The 26,248-nt window shown below is 35.8% G+C and overlaps 1 protein-coding gene across 3 annotated transcripts in view; it reads left to right on the top strand.

Annotated features, from left to right (window-relative positions):
* Positions 1-26,248, top strand: part of CNTN5 (contactin 5) — a 1,560,624-nt gene that overhangs the window by 698,843 nt on the left and 835,533 nt on the right. For all 3 annotated transcript variants that reach the window (XM_072611297.1, XM_072611298.1, XM_072611299.1), the window contains exon 4: positions 24,785-24,917. In XM_072611297.1, coding sequence (XP_072467398.1) covers positions 24,863-24,917 — 55 coding nt within the window. In that variant the 5' untranslated portion in view covers positions 24,785-24,862. The remainder of the gene's footprint in view (positions 1-24,784; positions 24,918-26,248) is intronic.

The following is a 26,248-nucleotide window of genomic DNA, read 5'->3' as shown; positions in this document are numbered from 1 at the left end:
ATTAGTACAATAGGTACCAAAAAACTGAATACAATTTTTTTCTTTCCTATGTTATCACAAATTCATTTAAACAATTGTATATATACAGAAACATATAAACACATATGTATTTATCAGGTATATACTGTTACTGTTGTTCAGTCACTTCAGTCATGTCTGACTCATTGTGACTCCCATTTGGGTTTATCTTGGCAAAAATACTGGAGTGATTTTCTATTTCCTTCTCCAGCTCATTTTACAGATGAGGAAACTGAGACAAATAGGTTGTGACTTTCCCAGGGTCACATACCTACTAAGTGTCTGAGGTCAGATTTGAATTCATGAAGATGTCTTTCTGATTCCAAGCCCAGTGCTCAATCCAAGGTACCACCTAGCAAAGTTCTCTGTTACATGTTAGGAATACAAAAACAAAAGCAAGACACTTAAGGAGTTTCCTTTCTATGAAGGGATACAAAACATGTAGATGAATGGTAGCCAGAGGGGAGTTGGAGTCAGGATATTCTCAAAGATTGTGAGTGGAGCCATAGGCAATCGATTTTCATGGCTTTTCTACTTGAAATGGTAATATTGATTTGATTATTCTTGCCTGAGCAAGAGTTGGGAAGTGATGGTAATGGAAATAGTGAGGACATCAAAGCAGAAATAAAAATATTCATGGTGAGAAGGTCTCCATGTCCTGGTGAATGACTGAATGGAATGAGAAGTATGACCTGGGGCTAGCTAAATAGAATGGCCTGAAATGACTTTTATCGCTTCATTATACTTCACACATTATACATTTCAGTTACTATGACCTATAATATATTCCCTCAAAAACATAACATTCCATCTCCTACCTCAATGTCTTTGCAAAGGCTGTCCACCATGACTGGAATAGTTTCCTTTCTTACTTTTGCCTCTTAGAATCCCTAGTTCCCATTGCAACTTAAATAATCAGTAAGTCAATAAATACTTAAGTTGTTTCAGTATGCCAGGTGCTGTGCTAAGTTCCAAGGATACACAAAACAAAAAGGCAAAAGAGGTCACAGTGTAATGGAAATGTAAATGATTCCTTCCACAAGTGGGCTTCCTTGATTTTCCAGTTAACTATCATATCAAAGAACTCTTAAGCATTCTTAGCTCCCCCCAACAATTCTTTCTTTTAAATGTTGTATTAACTTATATCTTCATATGTGTCTTCCTCTGTTCCCAAGGAAAATGGAAGCTCCTAGAGGCAAGGGAATATTTTGATTTTGCTTTTAGATACCTACTGACTCTCTGACTCAATGCCCTCTGCATGCTTAGTAAGGGTCTATTAAATTGAACCGTTCCTTATAATAAACCCTTCATTGTAATGTGACTACATGTGCTCCACCTCTGCCAAAAGAGGGGAATATGTTTATTCTTTCTTCTTGACCAATACTGATTACTAGAATTACTTAGAACTTGTCATCCTTTAAGAATTCTTTTAATTTGCATTTGTAGTCATTATGTACATTATTTTCTATGGTTCTGCTTATCTCACTGCATCTATTAAAAAATCTTCCTGTGCTTCCCCAAATTCTTTGTATTTGCAATTTCTTACTGCACAAGGATAAATGATTATATTTATATACTAAAATTCAGCTCGCCTTTTCCCCCCAACAAATGAGTATTTCCTTTGATTCTAGAATTTTGCTGCTGAAGACTACTTAAGGTCTATGGGATAAAAATGATGAATGCAGTAAGAAATCTGAATTAACCACTCTGATTTTTATTATTTTTAGGAGAATAGTCTTTGGACTGCTAAAAAAATTATTGCTATGAATATTTTAGTAAGCATCTTACTTTCTGTATCATATAGGCAAGTCACTTATAGTCTGCCTTTCCCCACCTGTAAAAATGTGGGAAATAAAAATTTTTGTGTCTCATGAAGACCAATAAAACATAGGACATCTTCAAAGGAAGGAGCTGTATGCATTTAATTTTTTAAATTAATATTTCTCTTCCCTCAGCGTTTTATTTTGTGTTCAGATTTTAATTTTCTCAGCCATAAATTTCTATCAAACTTCTGTCTTCCCAATATTTCTAATACTATAAGTGTGTTTGATCTCTTTTACAGCATACAGAATCTTTAGCAAATGTCATCTTTTAAGCACTCGTATAAAAATTAGTGTAATGGTGTGAGAATCATTTCAGAATCAGCTGTCTATGTGCACTCAGATCACTAACTATTTAAAGTAAAGGTCAAAATCAATATCAAACAGAAGAAAGGAGGAAGATAAGAAGAAAATACACATGTTTTTACAGCAGCTCCACACCAACCCATTAAAATAAGTTATAGACTGAAAAATAAGTAATGCACAAGAGTAAAAATATTGATTTGGTCATTATTTCTTTGAGAAGTTTCAACTGAATAAAACTAGTCAATGTAATCTGATTGTCTTCTCACTTCCTACTAATTATTTTGCTTTTTTTTTTAGTAGTCCAAAGATTATTCTCCTAAAAATAATCAAAATCAGAGTGGTTAATTCAGATTTCTTACCATATTCATCATTTTTATCCCATAGACCTTAAGTAGTGAAGCTTTACCTGTTCTTTATCCATTTGTCCCTAAGTTTTTAAAATTTTTTCTATTTTCTTAGTGACTGCATTTTCCAACTTTTCAGTGTCTTTCTCATTGGCATAATTTCTGATTGTATTTTCAGATTTTCATTTTTATTTTTCATTTCTCATGGAGTAACTAACTCTGAAAAATACCAGTCCATAAAATCCTACCTATCCTTTTGCTAAACCTCCTGCAACATTTATTTCCAAAATCCAAATGTGTGTCAGACTTTGCCTGAAATTCTTCTCCTTTATCTTGAATTGTGTTCTTTATTGACCCTTAAAATTTCTGTAATTTCTGTTTCAACAACTACTTCCTCTTTGCTTGTCAAGATCAGTCAAGAATTCCAGTTCCATATTCTTACTTTGTCTACCTTTTAAAGATTAGACTATCATTAAGGAAATTCATAATAGTGGAAAGGAACAGAAAAATAAAATATTATAGTCTTACAAGTCAGGGAAAATCAAGTGAGGGGAAAACAAGTAAATTGCAAACTCAGAGTGAGACCTAGATATACCAGATCATCCTGAGAGCATTTGTAAGAGAAACTGGAAGGACAATAAATAGGGCAGAAGTGGAACAAATTTGTTGTTTCTATGATGAGCTATTCTCATCAACAATAGTGAAACCACTCCATGTAGATTCTACCATCTTAGTATCTGGTACACTTTATGTGGAAATGATACTTGTACCTCAGAAGATGATGCTGGGGGGAGCAGCTGACCTTCAACAAATGATACAAAAGAAATACACAGTAGAGGAGAGACAATTTTAAAATCACCCAGAAGGCTTAATTTTTCATGTTCTATTGGAACTTGATAGTTTGTGAGGTTCCACCAAACTGTGAAATTTTGTGATTATATAATTTTTGAGATACCATGAAGAAGGGAGACTGAATAAATGGAAGGACTCAAGCATTAGGGTGACTAAGGAACTATCAGAAAGTACCATACTGTATATCTGCTTTCTGATCTCTATAACCATTTTTGTGAGAATTTTAAATGCTCATGTTATCAATATCCTTGATTTTACAATACAGGAAGTCAAGGCTTTCATAGATAGTTTAATATAGCAGCCTTCATTTTTATGGTCATATAATTCGGCATAGATACAAAATGAGAGAAAGAGAACAAGTCTTTATTAAGTGTCAACTACTTGCCAGACTCTAGCTAAATGACTGATAAATGTTATCTTATTTGATCCTCACAGCAACCCTGAGAGATTTATGCTTTTATTATTTCCATTTTACAGTTGAAGAAATTGAGGCAGTAAGATGTGCCTAGGGTCACACAAATAGTAAGTATCTAAGGCTGAATTTGAACTCTGATCTTCCTGATTTCAGCCTACTCTTCTAACTGTTTTTCTACCTAGTTGCTTCTAAGTAAAAAATATACGCCAGTGTCTCTTATTTTATTATTATTTTTTCAAAGGAGTATTTAACTCACTAGAACAAAAATTCCCTTTAAAGTACTCCCACAAAATAGTCTGTCCCATGGCTTCCCTCCCATTATTCTTCCTGGTAAAAACCCTACCTCATATTTTGCTAAAAAAAAATGTAGACACTTTAACTAAGAACTATTGCTTCTTCCCTCCTCATTATCTCCCATACCTCTGAAACCTCCTACAGTTATGTCTTTCTTCACTTCTATCTCATATGAAGATATAGATAGACTTCTCCTTTCCAAGACCAGCATTTTTACATGCACAAGTGCACATACTGTCTTCTCCAGCAAAGGTTCCCTATTCTCTAAGTTATCATCAATCTCTCCTAAACCACTGGCTGCGACCCTACTACTTACTAAGATTCCCATGTCTCACTCATATTCAGAACAAACAAACCTTATTTAGTCAATTTATCCCTACTAGCTATTATTCAATATCTCTTCTAACTTTTCTTATAAAGCTCTGAGAAAGCTCTTTGTACTTGGTCCCTCCACTTCCTTTCATCTGTCTTCTCAACCCTCTTTAGTTTGTCACGTTTATTTTTTTTATTAATTGATTTATTGTTATCTTTCAACATTCATTTCCACAAGATTTTGAGTGCCAAATTTTCTCCCCATCTCTCCCCTCCCACCATCCCAAGATACCATGCATTCTGATTACCCCTTCCCACAATTTGCACTTGCTTCTATCACGCCCCTGCCTTCTATTATCCCCATCTCCTCTATTTTCTTGTAGGGCAAGATAGATTTCTATACCCTATTACTGTATATCTTATCTCCTAGTTGCATGTATAAACAATTTTTAATATTCATTTTTAAAACTTTGAGTTCCAACTTCTTTTCCTTCCTCCCTCCCCACCCATCCCCACTAAAAAGGCAAGTAATTTCATATGTTATACATGTATAGTTATGCAAAAGACTTCCATAAAAGTCATGTTGTGAAAGACTATATTTTCCTCCATCCTAACCTGCCCTCCATTTATTCTGTTCTCCCTTTTGACTCTATCCCTCCTCAAAAATGTTTACTTCTAACTGCCTCCTCCCATTTGCCCTCCCTTCTATCATCCCCCCACACTCTGCTTATCCCATTCTCCCCCACTTTTCTGTAGTGTAAGATAAATTTTCATAGCAAATTAAGTGTGCATGTTATTCCCTCTTTCAGGCAAATGTGATAAGAGAAAGCTTCACTTTTTCCCCTCTCATCTCCTCCTCCACTGAAAAAGCTTTTTCTTGCCTCTTTTATAGGAGAGATAATTTGCTCCATTCTATTTCTCCCTTTCTCCTCCCAATATATTCCTCTCTCACCCCTTAATTTAATTTTTTTTATATATCATCCGTTCCTATTCAACTCACCCTGTGCCCTCTGTCTATATGCATATAATCCCTCCAACTACCCAAATATTGAGAAACATCTCAGAGTTACAAATATTATCTTTCCATATAGGAATGTAAACAGTTCAACTTTAGTAAGTCTCTTATGATTTTTCTTTCCTGTTTACCTTTTCATACTTCTCTTGATTCTTGTGTTTGAAAGTCAAATTTTCTATTTAACTCTGGTGTTTTCATCAGGAATGCTTGAAAGTCCTTTTTTTCATTGAATGACCATTTTTTCCCCTGAAGTATTATACTCAGTTTTGCTGGGTAGGTGATTTTTGCTTTTAATCCTATCTCCTTCGACCTCTGGAATATCATATTCTAAGCCCTTTGATCCCTTAATGTGGAAGCTGCTAGATCTTGTGTTATCCTGATTATATTTCCACAATACTCAAATTGTTTCTTTCTGGCTGCTTGCAGTATTTTCTTCTTGACCTGGGATCTCTGGAATTTGGCTACAATGTTTTCAGAAGTTTTCTTTTTGGAATTTCTTTAAGGAGGCAATGGGTGGATTCTTTCAATATTTTACCCTCTGTTTCTACAATATCAGGGCAATTTTCCTTGATAATTTCTTGAAAGATAATGTCTAAGCTCTTTTTTTGATCATGGCTTTCAGGTAGTCCCATAATTTTTCACTTGTCTCTCCTGGATTATTTTCCAGGTCAGTTGTTTTTCCAGTGAGGTATTTTACATGGTCTGCTATTTTTTCATTTCTTTGGTTTTGTTTTGTAATTTCTTGATTTTTCTTAAAGTCATTAACTTTCATCTGCTCCATTATATTCTTTCAGAAATTATTTTCTTTAGTGAAGTTTTGGACCTCCTTCTCCATCTGTCCAATTCTGCTTTTTAGGGCATTCTTCTCCTCATTGGCTTTTTGGATCTTTTGTCATTTGGGTTAGTCTATTTTTTAAAGCGTTATTTTCTTCAGTATTTTTTGGGTCTCCTTTAGCAAGCACTTGACTTGTTTTTCATAATTTTCTTGCATCACTCTCATTTCTTTTAGCAATTTTTGCTCTCCTTCCCTTACTTGATTTTCAAAATTCTTTTTGAGCTCTTCCATGGCCTGAGACCAATTCATATTTTTCTTGGAGGTTTTAGATGGAGGAATTTTGATTTTGTTTTCTTCTGTTTGCATTCTTTGGTCTTCCTTGTCTCCAGATTAAGATTCTAAAGTCTCATTCTTTTTTTGGTTTTTGCTCATTTCCCCAGAAATTTATTTGACTTTTGAATTCTTTGTCAAGGCAGTTCTCTGCTTCCAGTGTGGGGGGGAGAATGTACTGTCAGCTGCTCAATCTCACACAATCTGTGGGCCTAGAGCTCCAGAAACAGTGACTGCAGCTACCCCTGCTGCTGCTATGGCTCCAGCAGGTTCCTCTGCCCCTTCCCCACTCTGCCACCCCATGGTTGGTGCCAGACCACTCTACTCTCCCACACCTGTTTCTAATGATTTTTTCACTGACCTTCCAATTTATCCTCAGCATTTTGGGGTTCTGAAGTCTGAAAACCACTACAGGTGTGAGGGATTCAGTCCCCCCAAGGCCTGCTCAGGTCCCCTCTGTGCCTGCATGGCCCACACTGGACTGTGCTCTGCTCCTAGCGTGGTGCCATAGACACTTCCCAGTGACCTTCTAGGCTGTCTTGGGCTGGAGTTTTGCTTCACTCCATTATTCTGTGGGTTCTGCAGCTCCAGAATTTGTTTAGAGACATTTTTGACAAGTATTTGACTGGGCCTGTGGGGAGCGCTCTAGAAAGTCTGTATTGTTACTCCACCATCTTGCCTCTGCACAGCTGAATTCCAGGTCTCTTTAGTTTGGCTTCTAATCTAACCATTCTACAGAAGCAGCTGCCTCCAAAGTTTTACCAGTGATTTCTAAGTTGTCAAATCTAATGGCCTTTTCCCAGTCCTCATCTGTCTTTACCTCTCTGCATACTCTGACACTATCGATCACTATCTTCTCTTTGATATTCTCTTTTCTCTAGGTTTTTTTTAACATGGGTCTCTTGGTTCTCCTCCTACCAATCTGACCATTCCTTCTCAGTATTCCTTGCTTGGTCTTTCTCCAGTTTGCACCCGCCAACTGTGAGTGCACTCCAAGGCTCTATCCCAGGCTCTCTTTTATTTTCCCTCTATACTGTTTTGCTTGGTGATTTCCCCAACACTCATTTGATTTGATTGTATGCTGCTAACATTAAAATTTGTTTATCCCACCCAAGCTTCTCTCTTTCAGTCTCAGATCTCCATCGGCCTAGTGGTCAACTCAGATTCAATCTCTCTTAGATATCTTAAACTCAACATGTCCCAAATGGAACTCATCTTTCCCTACCAAATGCTCCCCTCTTCCTAACTTCTCACATCACTGTCTTCCTGGTCACTTAGCCTAAAAAACTATATATAATCATCGATTCCTCTGTCAAGGCCTATCAATAGTACCTTTTTATCTTTTCTCTTATGTATGCCTCCTTAATTCCTCTGATACTGTGACAACTCAGGTGTAATCAAATCAAATGATCAACACTAGTACCTTCCCTCTAATATTACCTCCAGTTTGTCCTGTATATATCTTGTTTATACCTAGCAGTTTGCTCATTGTCCCTCCCTTTAGACTATGAGATATTTGAGAGCAGGGGCTGTCTTTTGCATCTTTTTTTTTGTACACTACACACTTAGCACAGTGCTTGACACATAATATGTACTCAATAAACGCTTGTTTATTAGACTTATCCTTCAGTGCCAGATGAGACCAGTTTAAGTTCTCAAGTGGAGAAGAAAAAGATAATACTGCTCTATTTTACAGTCCACACCATGGTATATCACATTAAGGCAAGCTTCCAGTTGCCAGAAGGAGTGCTTTGTTCACAAGTTTTAGGACACAGAAATGTAGTTCAACTTCTGCTTTATAAGCTTCTAAATTTCATAAAGGGTTTTATTCCACCTTGACCATCTAGAAAAACAAAGATATGTTCATTTTAGAGGAAATTTCAAGCCACATATTTACCCTTCTTCAGGTAGAGTTAGTATTCAGATCTAAATATTTTGAAGGCATTCTTCCAAAACTGAGACTTTTATTTATTTGTGTGAGAAAAGTGATTTCTTCTTTTTATTCCCACATTTCTGTTTCTCATACTCCTAAAAGGAGTTAATTTGCTAGTATCCTGGGCAAAATTCCATAGATATGAATGAAATAGACTTCAACAGGATTTGCTACAGAGAATTTTAGGTTAAAGGGAGTTTTGCTTTCTCCTCTTCATTGTCTGTCAGGGCTTCTATATTACCATGTGGATGCTCAGGATTATTATTCAAATTCATATCTAGATATATTTGATGTGTGTGAGTGTGTGTGTATGTGTGTTTCTGTCTTGGTATATTCCACAGAAATTTTTTATATTGGCCTTTTAAGAGCTAGAAAATTAACCTGCAATCAACTGGCAATTTATTATGATTCAATGGCATTTAACGAAGTAACAATTTATTTGACTAATTTTATTTCAGATGAGAATATGTGAGGTTTTTTTTGTCTTATGACTTCAACTTTAGAATTGAATTAATCCTTCAAGATAATGCCAATACTCTAGTACAATAGCTAACCTACTTTTGGCATATGATTTTTAAAAAATATTTATAATTTATTTTTCAGTTTTCAACATTGATTTCCACAAGAATTTGAATTCCAAATTTGGTCCCAGTCTCTCCCACTCCTGGACAGTGTGTTCTCCATCCACTCCTTTCTCCAGTCTGTCCTTCCTTGTATCACCCTCCTCTTCTTCCTTTCCCCTCCCTCTACTTTTCTATAGGGCAAAAAAGATTTCTATACCATTGCTTGTACATCTTATTTCCTAGTTGTATGTAACAATAATTTTTAACATCCATTTTTAAAGCTTTGAATTCCTTATTCTCCCCCTTCTGCCCCTCCTCACCCCATATCCACCTTCACTGAAAAAGCAAACAGTTATATATAGGTCATATATGTGTAGCCATGCAAAACACTTCCATAACAGTTATGTTTTGTGAAAGACTAACCACACTTCCCTCTGTCCTGTCCTGCCCTCCATTTATTCCATTCTTTCCCTTGACCTGTCCCCACACAATAGTATTTGCTTCTCACTATCCTTTTCCCCAGTTTGCTGTCCTTTCTTTGACCTTCTCTCTCTTATCCCCTTTTCCCCTGCTGTAAGGTAAAAAAAGATTTCCATATCCAGTTGAGTGTGTATTATTCCTTCCTTAAGCCAAATCCCATGAGAATAAGGCTCATTTGTTCCCTTTCATCTCCCTCCCTTCCCCTCCATTGTAGAAGCTCTTTCTTGCCTCTTTTATGTGAAATGATTTGATACATTCTTCCTCTCCCTTTATCTTACTCCTAGTACATTCAACTCAAAAGTAAATTTCATTTTTTTGGTATTCTCCCTTCATATGCAGCTCACACTGTTCCCTCTGTCTATGTTTATATACATATATGTATATACATGCATACATACACATTTAAACATATATATACATACACATATCCAATATACACATACATACTCATACGTGCCTACATATATATGTGTATGTATGTGTGTGTGTATTCCTGCTAACTACCCTGAAACTGAAAAAGGTCTCAAGAGTTACAAATATCATCTTTCTATGTAGGAATATAAACAGTTCAACTTCAATGAGTTCCTCCTGGATTCTCTTTCCTACTTATGTTTTAACATTTCTCTTGATTCCTGTATTTGAAAATCAAATTTTCTATTAAGCTCTGGTCTTTTCAAGAAGAATGCTTCGAAGTCCTCTATTTCATTGAAATTCCATTTTTTCCTTGAAGTATTGTACTCAGTTTTTCTGGGTAGATGATTCTTGGTCTTAATCCTAGCTCCTTTAACCTCTAGAATATCATATTCTAAGTCCTTTGATCCCTTAGTGTAGAAGTTGCTAAATCTAGTGTTAACTTCACTGTATTTCCACAATACTTGGATTGTTTCTTTCTAGCTGCTTCTAATATTTTCTCCTTGACATGGGAACTCTGCAATCTGGCTATAATATTCCTGGGAGTTTTCTTTTTTGGATCTCTTCTTTCCATTTCCATTTCACTCTCTGGTTCTAGAATATCAGGACAATTTTTCTTGATAATTTCTTGGAAGATGATGTCTAGGCACTTTTTTGATTATGGTTTTCAGGTAGGTCAATAATTTTAAAATGATCTCTCCTTGATTTATTTTCCAGTTCAGTTGATTTTCCAATGAGATATTTCACATTGTCTTCTATTTTTTCATTCTTGTGATTTTGTTTTAGATTATCTTGATTTCTCATAAAGTCATTAGCTTCCATTTGCTCCATTCTAATTTTTTCAATTAATTTATTTGTTTTCAGTTTTCTACAATCACTTCCGTAAGTCTTAGATTTTCTTCCACTCCCTCCCCACTCCATTCTAATTTTTAAAGAATTATTTTCTTCAGTGGATCTCCTTTTCCATTTGACCAATTTTATTTTTAAAGCATTCTTTTCCTCAATGGTTTTTAGACTCTTTTGCCATTTGGGTTAGTCTACTTTTAAAGGTGTTATTTTCTTCAGCATTTTTTTGGGTCTCCTTTAGTAAGCTGTTAACTCGCTTTTCATGAATTTCTTTCATTGCTCTCATTTCTCTTCCCAATTTTTCCTCTACCTCTCTTACTTGATTTTCAAAGTCCTTTTTCAGCTCTTCCATTGCCTGAAACCATTTCACATTTTTTGGGGGGAGACTTTGGAGTAGCCTTGACCTTGCTATTTTCCTCGATTGTATGCTTTGTTCTTTCTCTGGTTGTATGCTTTGATCTTCCTCCCCCAAAAGGGAAGAAAATACATTTTCACCAAGAAAATAGCCTTCTACAGTTTATTTTTCCCCTTTTGGGGGCATTTTGCCAACCAATTACTTGACTTTTTAAGCCCTTTGTAAAGTGGAAGGTATACTACCCCAGGCTTAAGAGGTGCTGTATAGTTGTTCTCTGAGATATATCTAGGGACCTGTAAGTGCTCAATACCTCCAAGGTGGCATAATCAAGAGAGATTTACTCCTTTCCTAGCCTGCACTTTGTGAGCAACAACAAGCACTCATTTCTACCCTGGAACTGCAAGGAGGATTCCCTCTCCATAACTACCACCAGCTCTGCCCCAACAGTGCCCCTCTTCACTCTAGAACCACCACTCAGGATTGAGACCTAAATCAGGTGCTTGATTCCCTCAGTGTCTGTAGCCAGAAAGCTTCAGAAGTGGCTGCTGAGGCAGTGGTTACAGCCACCCTGAGGCTGGGGCTGGGACCTGGACCATGCTCCCCTTTCACCCAGGTGAAAGAGCTTTCTCACTCACCTTCGAAGTTGTCTTTGGCATTTGTGGGTTGAGAAATCTGGAAACCCATGGCAGCTGCCTGTGATTCAGTACCCTGAATTCTGCTCCACTCCTGTCTGTGCTGAGTGCATTTACGGTTAACCCTAACCCTAAAATGTGTTCCACTCCAAGCCCAGTGTGATAGACCCTTCCTGTTGGCCTTCCAGGTTGTCTTGGATTGGAAATCTCTTTCACTGTCACCTTGTGACTTCTGCTGCTCTAGAATTTATCTAGAGTCATTTTCTATAGGTATTTTAAGGACCTTGTGAGGAGAGCTCCTGCAGGCCCATGCTGCTACTCCTCTGCCAGGCCTAGAGGCCTGTGTGGGCTACCCGAGTCTTCTTACCTCACCTCCGAGGTCTTCGGTTGGCCAAAACCAGATGCTCATATGAGAGAAAGGACGTTCCAGAGTTGAACAAGGGTTGAGCTTTATTTCAGGGTCTCGGTTACAAGTGCAGGAGGGTCTTCCTTAGGAGGAAGAGGGGGAGATTTCCTAAGGAGGCTAGGATCTTAAGGGATTGGAAGTAGAAGTACAAGTGGGGAGAGAGGGGGAGGGGAGAGAGGAAAGAAGAAAAGCGGAGCCTACTGTCCTCTTGGCTCCTCACGTGCTAAGAGAGCTTTCAGGCTTCCTCAATCCTACTTAACCTTCAGCCGCATAGTTTGCATCTGAATACCGTGCTGTTAGGTAACTAGGTGTGCCCAGATCCGGGACAATCTCGAGGGCGGGGAGATCTCTCTCCCATCACGTTTCTCACGGGAAGAGGCGGAATTACTCGAGATAGCTCGGTTCACCTCAATTCCCTGCCGTTTCCTGGGGGGGGTCTCGTGAAAGCTCTAAGATTTAGAAGCTCCCACCTTTACCCGCCCGAGACTGTCCACAAGGAATTGAGCTTCCAATCCCAACACTCCTCCATCTTGACTCTCCCTCCTACATTTTGCATATGTTGATAAAGATTGTGAGGTGCTTAGATTTCCCTGAACAAAGCATTAAACTCTATCAACTATTGTTGCTAATGTAATATTTTTTCTTAGCACTAAAATAGAGTCCCATCCACCAATGGGTCATATTTGTTCATGTGTGTCAGAAATAACTCAGGTTATAGATTGGGAACTAGAAAGGTACTTTAGAGGCCTTCTAGTATAGTCAGTCATCTAGCATTTATTAAGCACCAACTCTGTGCCTGATCTGTGCCAAACACTCGGGATATAAAGAAAGGGAAAAAATTAAGTCCCTGTTCTCAAGGAGCTCATAATTTAATGGAAATAACGATCAACTTTAGCAAAGTTGCAGGATATAAAATAAACCCACATAAATCATCAGCATTTCTATATACTACCAGCAAAATCTAGTAGCAGGGAAGAGAAAGAGAAGTTCCTGTTAAAATACTTGTAGAAAATAGGGAAAAAACCTCATAATTGAAAGAAGTGCTAAATTTCAGTTAGAAGTTATAGAAATTAAAAATGAATTTTACCCATCCAAGTTCATGCAATTGATTCGCAGACCTATAGACTCCAAGTTAAGAACTCCAGATCTAGTACAACCCTTTATTTTATAGATATGAAGTGGTTTATTCCAGGTCACCCAGGTAGTAAATAGTAGTGCTACGATTTGAACTCCAGTTCATTGAATCCAAATCCCATATCATTTTCATTTTACCATTCTCCTTCCTTCAGAGTCAGCATAACGTAGGAGATAGAACGTTATGTTCAGAATAAGGAAGACAGTTCCATTTCTGACACGGACACTTACTAACTTCGTATTCCTAGACAAGTCATTTAACTCCTATCATTCTAAAACAACTCCCTAAGAATTCTCTATCAAGTCATAAGAGGGTTGTGATCTGTGTTAATGGAAAGATTTCCCACACTGAGAGTTCTGCGTATGATATACATCATAGTAAATAATTCTTGGAGGCGCAAATGTTTCTTAATAAAACTACTGCAGACCTCCCCTACTCCTATTAAGGCATCCCCCAAATAACTATATCACTCTCCATTTCTTCCATGTAGTCTTCTCTGAAGTTCATATAATTCAATTATAAGTTCATTGGGATGATTTGTTCAGAGAGATAACAATATTACTTATTTCTGGAACTTAAAAATTTTACATTGAACATTCTAAGGTTATTGAAAATCATCATATTTATTTTGGCACGTAAGTAAAAAAGAAAAGAAAAAGACTGAAGAGATCATAACGAAAGTAACACAAATATCCTCTTGAGAAGAGAGAATATCTCACATCTAAAGTGCTTTTTCAGGAAAAGTAAAGACATGGCTTATGTTTTGTTTGCAAGCTCTAAGGGCTCAAGATGACAAAGCAATACCACACAAATTCGAAAGTTCACGGAGGTGTATACTCCTCCTTATTTTTTTTCCTTTGAAGAGAGATACATGAAGAGAAATAGTTTTTAGAGAATCAAAGCTAGTGCCCCACTCCACTTTGACATTGGGAATAATAAGCTATTTTCCTAAAAACTATAAATAACATCACCCCAGTCCCTTAGAGATGCACAAAGCTTCTTTTTAAGTTAACAGTATGAAGAAAACATAAATACTTAGAACATGCATTTGTTCTAATGCACAAAAAAGGATGTGGTCTATTTTTTTAATGGAGGAGGGGACTAGAGAGGAAGAGAAAGGAATAAACATATATAGTATCCACTACATTTCAAGCAGTGCCTTAAGTACCACTTGTAAAAACAAATATTGTATCATTTGATCCTAACAACAATGCTTCAAAGTAGGTGCTATTATTTTCACCATTTTACAGTTGAGGAAACTGAGTCAGACATATTAAGTATCTTGCCTAGATCACAAAAATTGTAAGTATCTGAGGCAAGATTTGAACTCAGGTGTGTGTATCACGCAGGCAATATTCACAGCGCCAAGGGCAACTTTGAATATACTGGCATGGTTCTGAATCATAAAGTATGATAGACTCTCCATATGGAAGGAAGAATACCTTTCAGATACCAGAAAGCCAAATCCCAGCACCAGAAAGTTAACTCTGTCATAGTAGCCAAGAAATCAATACACATTAGCACTGCTGGGGAAAAGGAATTCCCAAACCTCCCCACACCTGCCAGGGCCTTCCCACCAGCAAACACTCAGGAGCCTTGCTGCATCCTCTGAATCCTCTCTCCTCTGCCTGACCTCTCTCCCTCACTTCCTCCTAGTTCTGTTCCACCTTTCCTGTTCTACTCATTCAGCAACCTCATTCTCCCACCACATGTGACTTAGGCTTCCAGGTGTTTTAAGCAGGTCACATGGGGCTATTAATGAATGGGAAAGATCTTTCCATTTAAATTGCTATTATAGTGTCCTGACTTCAGGCCCAGTTCTCTACTCATTGTGCAACCATCTGTTTCTGTGCTATAGCACAGAGGTGATGTCAGATTGTGGGACTTATAAGACTGGTGAACATGCAGCCTCAGGGCCCCATCATGTGGCCTTCTAGGTCCTCAAGTGAAGCCCTTTGACTGAATCCAAACTTCACAGAACAAATCCCCTAAATAAAAGGATTTGTTCTATGAAACTTAGACTCAGTCAAAAGGCTACACCCAAGGACCTAAAAGGCCACATGTGGCCTTGAGGTCACAGGTTCCTCATCCCTGTGCTAGTGTGATAATAACAATGTCCCCTAGGTAATTGGAGGGGGGCAGGTAAAAGGAAGGTGATTGAGGAATAGGGACAGAAGCAGAACATCTTCATTTACTCTGCATTATGTTCAATTGCAATTATTCATTCAATTAAATATTGATTCAGTCAGTCAATAAACATCTATTAAACACCTATGACATTCCAGACATTGTGTAACATGTTGAAAACTGATTTTACAAGGAAAGGCAAAAGACAGTCCCTGTTCTCAGGGTGCTTTTAATCTATTGGAGAAGTAAAGAGGGTTTACAGTGCAAGGGCATGCTGAATGAAGTCCAGCAGCTGGGTAGTGACCTGAGCACCTTCTCTAAAAGGAAAATCTAATAGGAGATCTCCAATATCCACCCTCCATTGTCTTCAATCAGAGAAAGGGAGGGGCCCCAAAGGCAGAATATCATAGAGTATTCCTTATATTCATAGCACTATAATAATAGAAGATATAAATAAGTATATGACAGTCTCTGCCCTCAAGATACCCTAATGGAAAAACAAATACATATGTGAAAAGAAGAATGAAAATTGCATTTGTTTGAGAATTAAGGGGCGTACATGTGGATCAGATTTTCCTGTTCATTTTTTGTTCACTGTTTAATGGCAAATGCCTTCTAAATAGTAGTTTTGTGCTAAACAGTAAAGAAATGTGTTTCATTCATCATGCATTAATTTTGAGGCAAGTCAGAAGCCATAACAGAGAACCAAAATCCCATGTCAGGCTTTATCTGGCTTATGGAATTCCCAAATTTTATTCCAATTAGTGATCTAGTTTCTAGGAAACACAAAGGATGGAACCATTACATATGATCACAGAGGCAAAACAGATTCCCAGATGTCCCTTTTATTACAAGAAAAAATTCTGTTTCTGAAGTAGGCAGCTAGGTGGGACAGTGGAGAATATTAGACTTAAGAATCAGGAAGATAAAAATTTGAAACTCTCTTTAGGTAATTACTTGAATTTGGGACCTTGGAAAAGTCCCTTAACTTCTTTTAGTGTTACTTTCTTCATCTGTAAAATAAGGATCCCATTTTTATCTACCTTACAGAGTTGTTTTGAAGATATAATAGCATAATTTATGCAAAGTGTTTTGGAAACCTTAAAGTTTCTAACTGTCATCCTGTAAGCTATTACATCTTCTCAATTTTTCCAGTTTCCAAAGTCCATGCCTCATGAGACTCAAGTATTAAACCCTTAAAAGATTATTAGAAAATTTAATAAAAACATGATATTTAAATATATAATACAAATAATATTCCTAACTCTATTTTTCCTAACTCTATTTCAAAGAACTTCTGTTCCTCATTGGATCTCTAATCTCACTGTTGGTGATATTCCATCCCTATTGACAAATTACAATTTTTCCATGCCTCCCCATTGGCGTGACTCATCTGGTCCTCCCAATAATTTCCTCAGAAGGGGTCTACTCAACATGCTGAGTAGATCTCTTTCTTTCTCCAATGGAGCATAAGTTGGATGAACTACAATTTGAAATAATTAGAGATTATAATTTTCCATAACGTGCAGCCACACAAATTCTTCATTGGAAGAATACCGGTGTTATAAACAAAAGACAGGCCTTTGTTTCAGGGAGAAGCATGAGATTCTAAAAGAAATTTGCAATATCTCAAAGGCAAATTCATTGCGCCTTCTCCTCCTGGTCAATTCTTGGCATTATTTATTGTCCTTTTGCTGTAACTACATATGATATTTTTTCTAGTGTAAAAGTTTTATATGCCATTCATTCAATGACACATAATAGTTTAGAGAATAAGCATTCTTCGTCCATTTAGTTATACCTCTGTGTTCAGAATTAGGCTAAACTCTTCTGATCAATGAGGCAACATTTAAGAGGTAAAGAAGTTACAGAACTTTCTGAAATGAGCACTCCATCATCTGCCAAAAGTCTCAGACACTTGATAGATATGTGACCATGGGCAAGTCACATAATCACTGTTTGCCTCAGTTTCCTCATTTGTAAATTGGGGATAATTATAGTACCTGCCACCCAGGATTATTGCAAAGATAAAATGAGATAGGATTTGCAAAGCATTTTGCAAACTTTAAAGGGCTATATAAATGCTATCATTATTATAATTATTAATTACTATTATACCTTACCATCTATGGACAATCCCCCCTCCACTTGAACTATCCAAGAAATTCTTCTCCATGACAGAGCCAAATACCTTTGATGAGAATACATCACCTTGTTTTGTGCCTTACTTTATATTAATAACCAGAAGATTGTCAAACAAATTATCTCTGTTGTATCATTCAGGAATCTTTTAAGATTTTGACATATTCATGAGATATACCTTTGATATTCATTGCAAAGCTGGGCATTACTGAGAACAGTGAAAAAATGTTTGACAATTTATTTCAGTAGTGAAGAATGAAAGAGGGCAAAGACTTGCATGCTGATTATACATCTATATCTATATGTACATGTGGGAGTGAATACACTCCCACCTCACCACAAGCACACTCCCACCACTTTTACACACACATACATATCTGTGTGTGTATAGTGAATAATTTCTTAAAGAAATGAATTGAATGGCACTGAACATGGCAAGTACCAAAAACCAGCACACACACGCACACACAAAAATCAAAAAATTCTTGCTAGAAACACCTTGTTATTTTTGAGGTAGTCTTTTCTAAACAAATGTCTTTGTCCTGTCAAACCATCTATTTAGGGCAAAAATTGACATACATACAAAACTAGAAGAATAAAAATGAGAAAAAAATGTGATCTGGAATCAAAATAATGCCACCCTGACCTCTGAAAACAAGATACGATGCCAAAAATATGAACATGGTTTAATAAAAGACTTAGATACCAATTTATAACAATATCATACAGAATTTTAACTTATGTAAATTGCCCAAAAGAGATCAAAGTGCCTAAAAAATTACTCATCAGTTTAAAGGAGAAACAAATTTCTAAAACTGATAGAGAAAAACGGAGGATGATTGTAAGGCATGTTTTCCCATTAAAGAAAATGGAAAGAAGTAGAGGATAAAATAAAATAAAAAAATTTTGGCAAGATGTCAAAGCAATATTTTGCCAAGGGCATTTAAGAATTAAACTGGGAAGAAGACAATTAAAAAAAGAAAGATATTGTGGTAATATCTACTATAGATGTAGTTGGAAATCATGAAAGTCATGGAAAAACACACAAGGATTAAGCAGACTGGAAGTTCCCTGTCATATATGTTAATTAGAAATAAAACAGTTGATATTAGCTGGTCCTAAGGCCTAAAAGTCCATATGCTAAATCAAACAGAGTTGTACCTAACTGAACTAATGAGAGGTGATGTTCTCATGCTTGACAGACTTCCTGCCACAGCATGAATCAACAAACCCTTCTGACCTGGGACTCCATTGCGTCAAATGCTAAATCAGAGTTGCACCTAACTGAATCAATGCTATAACTTTGCTGAACATCCTTTCCGTGCTGCTGAGTAAAATTTCTTTTGTTTAATATTAACATATCTATGGGAGTCTCATTTTGTTTTAATCCCAAGCTCGAACTAACAGACTGTATAGTCTGACCTAGAATAGATAGAAAATAATTCCACTTCTGAAAATAAAGAATTTTGTTCATACAATATCTATACAAAAAATTTCTACTTTAGTCATTCCATGGTGATCAGGCTTTGGTCAGAAACTAGGCCCTTTCCATGCTCTTCAAATTCAAATATAATGCTTTCCTCCTAAAACCAGCTCTTTAGTAAGATGTTGGACATTTTAACAGGATTAAACACATATCATTATCTTTTGCATAAAGTTGTTACTCTGTACGTATGCATGTAAATATCTAAACACACATAAATGTATGTATAAATACATGATTTCCATTGTATCTAATATATATCTATTTTACTTATAACAAGTGAAAGGAAAATCATATAAAATTCTGCTCCTTTCTCTTTTGGACAGGTTCAAGTAAAACAGGAGAGGAAAGGCAATGGTTTTGAAATATTCCTTTATTAATACATTTATGCATACAATAAAGACTACTAAGGAAAGCAAAACAGCTCACAATTTTATTTAAATAGTAAATAGAAAAAGTGATATTTTAGGAGAGCTTTCTTATTTTATGCAAAGTCACAGCTGCAGAAACATACTTCTTGAAAGCAGGACAAATTTGAAGACAAAACTGAGGACAAAATTGAGCAAGCAATAGGGTTTATGCTATTTTTACACATTTTAATGTTGTGCTTTGGTTTTACATTACAAACATCTCTGAATTACCACCATCCTGTGAGAGCTCTTCTATACTAGCAAAGCAGTTAACCAAAACAACTAGAAACCTCATATGAAAGTTCATGCAGCATTCTACACCTGTCTCCAACACCAAAGAAACCTCCATTTTGAAACTATTTTAAATGACCAGAAATCTACTTCCAATTCTTCCCACCTCCACCCCATTAAAAAGAAAATAAAAACAAATTCCCTGCAATTATCAGGTATAGATAGTCAAGCAAAACAAATTCCCTTATTTTTTTATGTGTGTGCTTATGGGTATGTATATGTATAGTTAATGTGTGTATACAAACACACATATATCTACGTGGTTTGTATGTGTATATACATATATATATACATGTGCACATACACGTTTGTGCATATTATGTGTATCTCATTCTGTACCTATAATTCATCACTTCTTTTCAGGAAGTTGAGTTTATGTCTTGGCATTAGTCCTCTGGAATAACAAATGGTCATGCATTGATCGAGTTCATAATTTTTTTCCCCCAGGGACCAGTTTCCCTTTTTATCCCAGTTGTATCCATTTGTATGATTTTATTTTATGCAAAAGTTTTTTTCTATTTCATGTAATCATAGTGATCTGCCTTATATTTTATGGCCACTTCATTCCCTGTTTGGTTATAAAATATTCACTTAGCTATATCCATGAAAAATATCTGATGTGATTCTCTTTTATTTTTTTTTTAAATAGAATACCATATCTCTATTTCACTGACTTTCTAACTGTTCTTCTGGCCCTCGTTCCTTCCAAATTGTGACCTGTCCCCAATATTCTTCTCAGATGAATAGTCCCCACATAAAACAGTTTATTTTTTAAACCTAGATTTGGAATCGGAAACCCAAAGTTATTATCCTAGCTCTGATACTGCTTATTGTCGCTGTGGGAAAGTAACTAGACTTCTGTGAGATACCCTTAGTTTCCTTATCTACAAAGTAAGGTTTTTGAGTTAAATTATCTCTAGTGTCCCTTCTAACTCCACATTCTAAGACTCTATTACCACTTTTTTGCATTTTATATTGCTACTCAAAAACTTTCAATTGATCTTTGTTGCCTATAGGATAAAGTCTTCACATGCCTCCATGGTCTGTACATAACTTACATTTCCAAGATAATCTATTAGGGCATTTTATGGTTCTAGACTTTGAGACAAAAAGAAGTAAGCTCAAATATTTCCCAACCATCTCTCTGCTTTTTGATCCCACATATTCCTTGAATTTGAACAGGCAGTATAAATTGTTTCCATTATTTTTTTTGCTTTTGTACAAGTCCTAACATATCTTTAAGGCATAGTTTGTTTCACCTTCTTTGTCTTACACATTATTTAGTCCTAATTCATGACTGCCTTTTTCAACTCCTAGAGCAGTTAAGATTTATAGCACTAATTCTGTATAGAGCCTATGCTCAATACTAGGCTATGTTATCTTCTTTGCTAAAAGAAAATATACTCAAAGATGGGAACCAGGTCTTCTGCCACTTGATATCTTAAATGCCATCTCATAGGCGTCACTAAATGCTAATGACAAAAAAAGAAGAAATAAGAGTGATGCCCTTTCTTGTTTGGAAGAAGGCAGTCACCAGGTTTAAGATTATAGACTTGGAGTTTTGTCATGTGATGATAAAGTCTGGAATGTGCCTATACTACTTAGTGGAGCAAAGATTTTCATCTGCAATGAAGACCTATACTATACGTCAATTGCATGACTATAGAAAAACATGATTATAAAGTTGGAGTGTTGATCTTGTCAGTGATGGGATCTAGACTTCCGTACAGCTCCAAGGAGTGTTAGAGTGGAGCAATGTTATCTGAATCACAGAATCTTTTATATTTGAGAATAGAATATAAGTAGCTATTGTTCTCAACTGCCAGAATGTAAGCACCTTAGTAAACGTTTCTAGACAGAGACTTTCATTTGTCTTTGTATTCTTAGGACTTAACACAGTACCTTGAACTTAGTCAGTAATTAAATACTTCTTATTGATTTTTTTAATGTAGGAATCATTACATCATGTGAAATTACAACTTATTTCCATAAGCATTTATGAAGTGCCTTCTAAGTGCAAAATATTACATAGAGCACTGTAATCCATGCATTTATTATTCCTCTATTACACGCCAAATACTTGGAGAGACATTACTGATACAAAGAAAAAATATTAAATAATTTCTCCCTATACAGTGCTTATATTCTACATAAGTATCCAAATATATGGATAGGGGTTGGGCATATGCTATGGGCATAGGGAATTCCTAGCTTAAGAGCTCTCTCTACAAATGCAAGTTGGTATCTTCTCTGTATTTTGTAATAAAATGCTGTGTACGGTACAGAGGGATCACATAACCAGAAAGTATAACTAGAGAGTACTTGAATTCAGGTCTTCCTGACTCAGAGTCTGTCTACTGCATAATACTACTTCTTAAACGTGAAGAATATACCCCATAAATGAAAGGTAATCTTAGGAAGGAGAGAACCCTAATGACTGAGAGTGTCATAATATCAATCAATAAACATTTATCAAGTGTCTATTATATTCCAGGCACTGCTAATCTCCTACAGACGCATACATTTAAAGTAGGCTTGCAGGAACCTACAAAAGGTGTGGAGCTATATTTATATTCCAGGTTAAAAAATATCTCAAATCAAAGTTTTATGTAAAATAAAACTATTAATTATTTTAAGCTATTGCCATTGCAAATAATATATCAAGTCCCTGGGGTTATCATACTGAGCCAATGCTACCCAAAACAAGCTTTGGCACAATGAGAATGATTTAAGAAAATCAATTTTTCTCTTTACCTGGAGATGGGAAGACTTAGGGGATTATGTAATGTCTGTCTTCAAACATGTAAAAGTCTGTCAGGTGGAACAGAGAATAGATTTAAAAAGTGAAAGCTAAAAGGGGCTTTAGAAATGATCTAGTTCTTACTCTACTTGGCTTCAAGGGAAAGAATTAGAACAATCTGGTGTAAGTTAGAGTTAGCCTGTTTTTAACTCAATATAAAGGAGAACTATCCCACAGAGAGAGTTAGCTGAAAGTGAAATAGTATGTTTCATAAAGTAGTGAGCTTTCCGTTATTAGTGGTATCCAACCAGGTACTGCATAACTAATTGTTAGCAAGGATTTATTCATTGTCAGTGAAATGAGCTAGATTTTTTCCCTTCATATCTAGAATTCTCTAATCTAAATCACACAAGAATGTTTGACCTAGTGTAATAATGGGAGTTAAAGATCTTCCCAACGCATTAATAGAACTCAAGTGGAGCTCATTAGAGGAAACTTGTTTTGTAGGAAGGTCCACACCTTTTAGTTGTTAATGAGGCACTGGGTCAGTAGGGTTGTGATGCTCTCCAGCTCTGAAAAGTGTACTACTCTGAGGTTAAGTTTTGCTTTGGTACTTACTCTTTGGAAGAAAGTTCATGTGCCAAATGAGACTCTGGGGAGCCATTAAGGAACACCTCTCCACATCCCACCCTCTTTGAAAACCCAGATGTTGGTACTTCTCTCTCTAGTAACTATATTGGATCTGTCTGTTGATCTGTAATGTATGTATTACTTATGTTCAGATCTTTAGAAACCCTCTCTGTTGATCTTTATTTCTCTGCTTATATTTTCTCTATTGGTATATGTGATGAAAGAAGATCACTGACCCCTCAAAAGTTGCTTTCCTTTTAGAAAAAGAGATCTAAGAACCTGTGCTAGTAGTGTCATCCTGAATGTATTAGGGTGCTTGCTGCTACACGGAGGAGTTTATAACCCATAAGAAGCAACTTTGAAGTAAACCAGTATTTCATTGTTTTAAATAAGCAATCCTCATTTAATGCTGAGGACTTTTGTTCAAAGGCATCTATTTTTATTCACATGGGAGAAAATCTACAGTTTTCTTATGAAAGAGTAATAAAAGGGGTGTGTTTTTAAAAGTGAAGTCATAAATCAGTGATAACTTAATCTTAATATCTGCCTTTTCCATTAGAGATTCTTAGCCATGAAATTAAAATGAACTCTTCTACCCAGAGTCTAAAAGAAATTATAGTGAGCCTAAAATGAATCAAATTGTGGATTTTTCTTATGGCTTTCATAAGTTTCAAGTCACCCAGTTTGACTGCTTTTAAAGGTGTAGCTCCACAAGACAGAGCACAATTTCATCTTTTCTTTTGTTTATATGTTTTCAGAGACTAGATGGGAATGAAGAAAGAATTCTTGTTTTAACATCCTAGGCACACTATAAATTATTTTGTATTAGCCCTAATCTCTTTTATCTAAGTAAAACATATCTAGATCACACTTGGGCATTCTAAACCTGTTTATTTTCTTCTACTTGGGAATTTCCTATATATCTTTCTTATGTTTGCAGTCATTTCAGGGTTGGGCTTATATATCATGTCTGTTTTTAATGTACCCCTGTTGAGGGAAAAAAGTTATCCAAACGAAATAAATATTACGCTCTGCTTATTGTAAAACATCATGACCATAGGACAAAAAAGGTCAAATATTCATGAAAATTCTTATTTCCCTCAGGTCTGGCCAGTATAGGATGCTGAGAAAGATAACTCACCAAACAAGGAAACTGTACCACAACACAGATTATCACAGAACTTAAAAACAAAGGCAGTTGACATTAATAATTAATTGAGGATAGCTCCCTGTGGAGGTTGAGATGAGCTACAGGCACGATGTGTAAAAGTGCTTGACTAACTGATCATTAGTTATATTGTGTATGAGAGAAACAGATATTAATGTATCTAGTTCATCCACCCTAGTTTTTCTAACCAAATCATTTGTCTAATGTATTAAGTGTGCCTCTCCCAATTCCCCATGAGGAAGGATCATTCCAAATTGGAACCTGATGCTTTTTTTTATTGTCTTCTAGGGAAAGATCTGAATAAATGAGATATGAAAAAAAAAAAAACTTGTTTTGTTATTTTCTTTGTAATTTTAGCATTGTGTATTTAATGCATGGAAGTGGAAACCATACTAGTTATTGCAATATTTAAACTAATGATCAGTCTTTTCTTACCTCAAGCACTCTAAGGTTTTATATCTTTTTGTAAGCCCTTTGAATATTAGCTGTGGGTTGGGTTTTCTTTGTGAGTTGTTTCTTTCATTTCTGAAACCTGTCTTCTGTCTCAATAGGCTGTACTTTAATGAAGAAAGGTCAAAGCTGCTAACAGTTACACAAACTGGGACTCAGGAAGACCCTAGTGACCAAGGATGGGGTCGTCATGGAAACTAATTCTGTTTCTGTCAGTCACTGGGTGTCTTTCAGGTAAAAGTCTTGTCATATTTTGTGACTTTATAAGTACAAAGTTGTAATGAACTATTAAATGTCCTGTAGAAGATACATTTTTTAAGTGATAATCTACATTCATATCTCTAACCACATATATGGAAGTAATAAAACTCCACTGTTTGTAGAGCCAACTTTATACAAAATGAAATAAAGCAAGGTACTTAGGAAACAGAATGCTATGGGACTGTTAATAAAATGGGTATCCACCTCATTGACTTTCATTTACAATCTAAACCATTGTTAGCCTTCAATAATATACTTATTTGTCATTTGTAACAGCTAATTACAAAATTGTCTCATTATAATGGTAAATTTTATCACTTTAAACAAAGTACTACTTTGACTTAACTTCTTTCTTCATTCCCATCTAGTCTCTGAAAACATAAAAAAAAAAGAAAAGATGAAATTGTACTCTGTCTTGTGGAGCTACACCTTTAAAAGCAGTCAAACTGGGTGACTTGAAACTATAGCAGGGTGATCATTTAATTATCACTTTTATCAGTATCAAAATATATTCTTTTTGGTTTTCTGAGTTTCTCTGTTTTTTCTATTAGGTCAATCTTAGTGTTTTAAATCTTGGCTCTGCAATGAGCTACTACTTGGTCCTCTGGAGACATTTTATACTGTTATGAAGTAATTTTTATAGTTTGATATCGTGATACTGAGAATTATTTTCATGGTTTCTTTTTTTCTTTCTTTTAAATTTGGTGCCTAGAAATCAAACCTTGGTGATTTTCATTCTTGAAACATAATATTTATGATTTAATTAGTTATAATACAGTGGTTCTACTGTGAGTAATATTTAAGATGTAAACTTTTAAAAATACCTAGGTCTCTAAAATATAGTATAAGCTATGGATAGCATTGCATGTTTGTTTTTCTCTAAATGAATGGTTTAAAATTTTGAATAGAGTATGGGTTAAAAATTGTATTGGGATATGCATATTGGTATAATATTTCTATGAAATTCTTAACCTTGTATAAAAACATATACATGAAAAAGTCTCTTCCCCCTCTTTTTTCCTCCCTTTTCTTTTCTCCTCCTCCCCCTCTCTAACTCTTTCTCAATATGTAGATATAGTGGTATCAGAGATAGAGTTACAGACATATAAAATTACAATGTATCTGTGGATATATGCGAGTATACATATACATACATATGCATGCATAGAGAGAGAAGATAAGGCATGTTTTTCTATCATGGTGTGTTCTTCTGCCTGTTTTTTCTAACATCCTCATTTCATAGTCCAGTTGTTTAAAAAACAGCACCAACAAAGAACTCTAATTAAGATACAAATCATCTTTAT

This window comes from Notamacropus eugenii, chromosome 5 (assembly GCF_028372415.1).
Source record: "Notamacropus eugenii isolate mMacEug1 chromosome 5, mMacEug1.pri_v2, whole genome shotgun sequence".
Lineage (NCBI taxonomy): Eukaryota > Metazoa > Chordata > Mammalia > Diprotodontia > Macropodidae > Notamacropus > Notamacropus eugenii.
The sequence above is the reverse complement of the archived record's forward strand: the minus strand, read 5'-3'. Positions and strand labels throughout refer to the sequence as shown.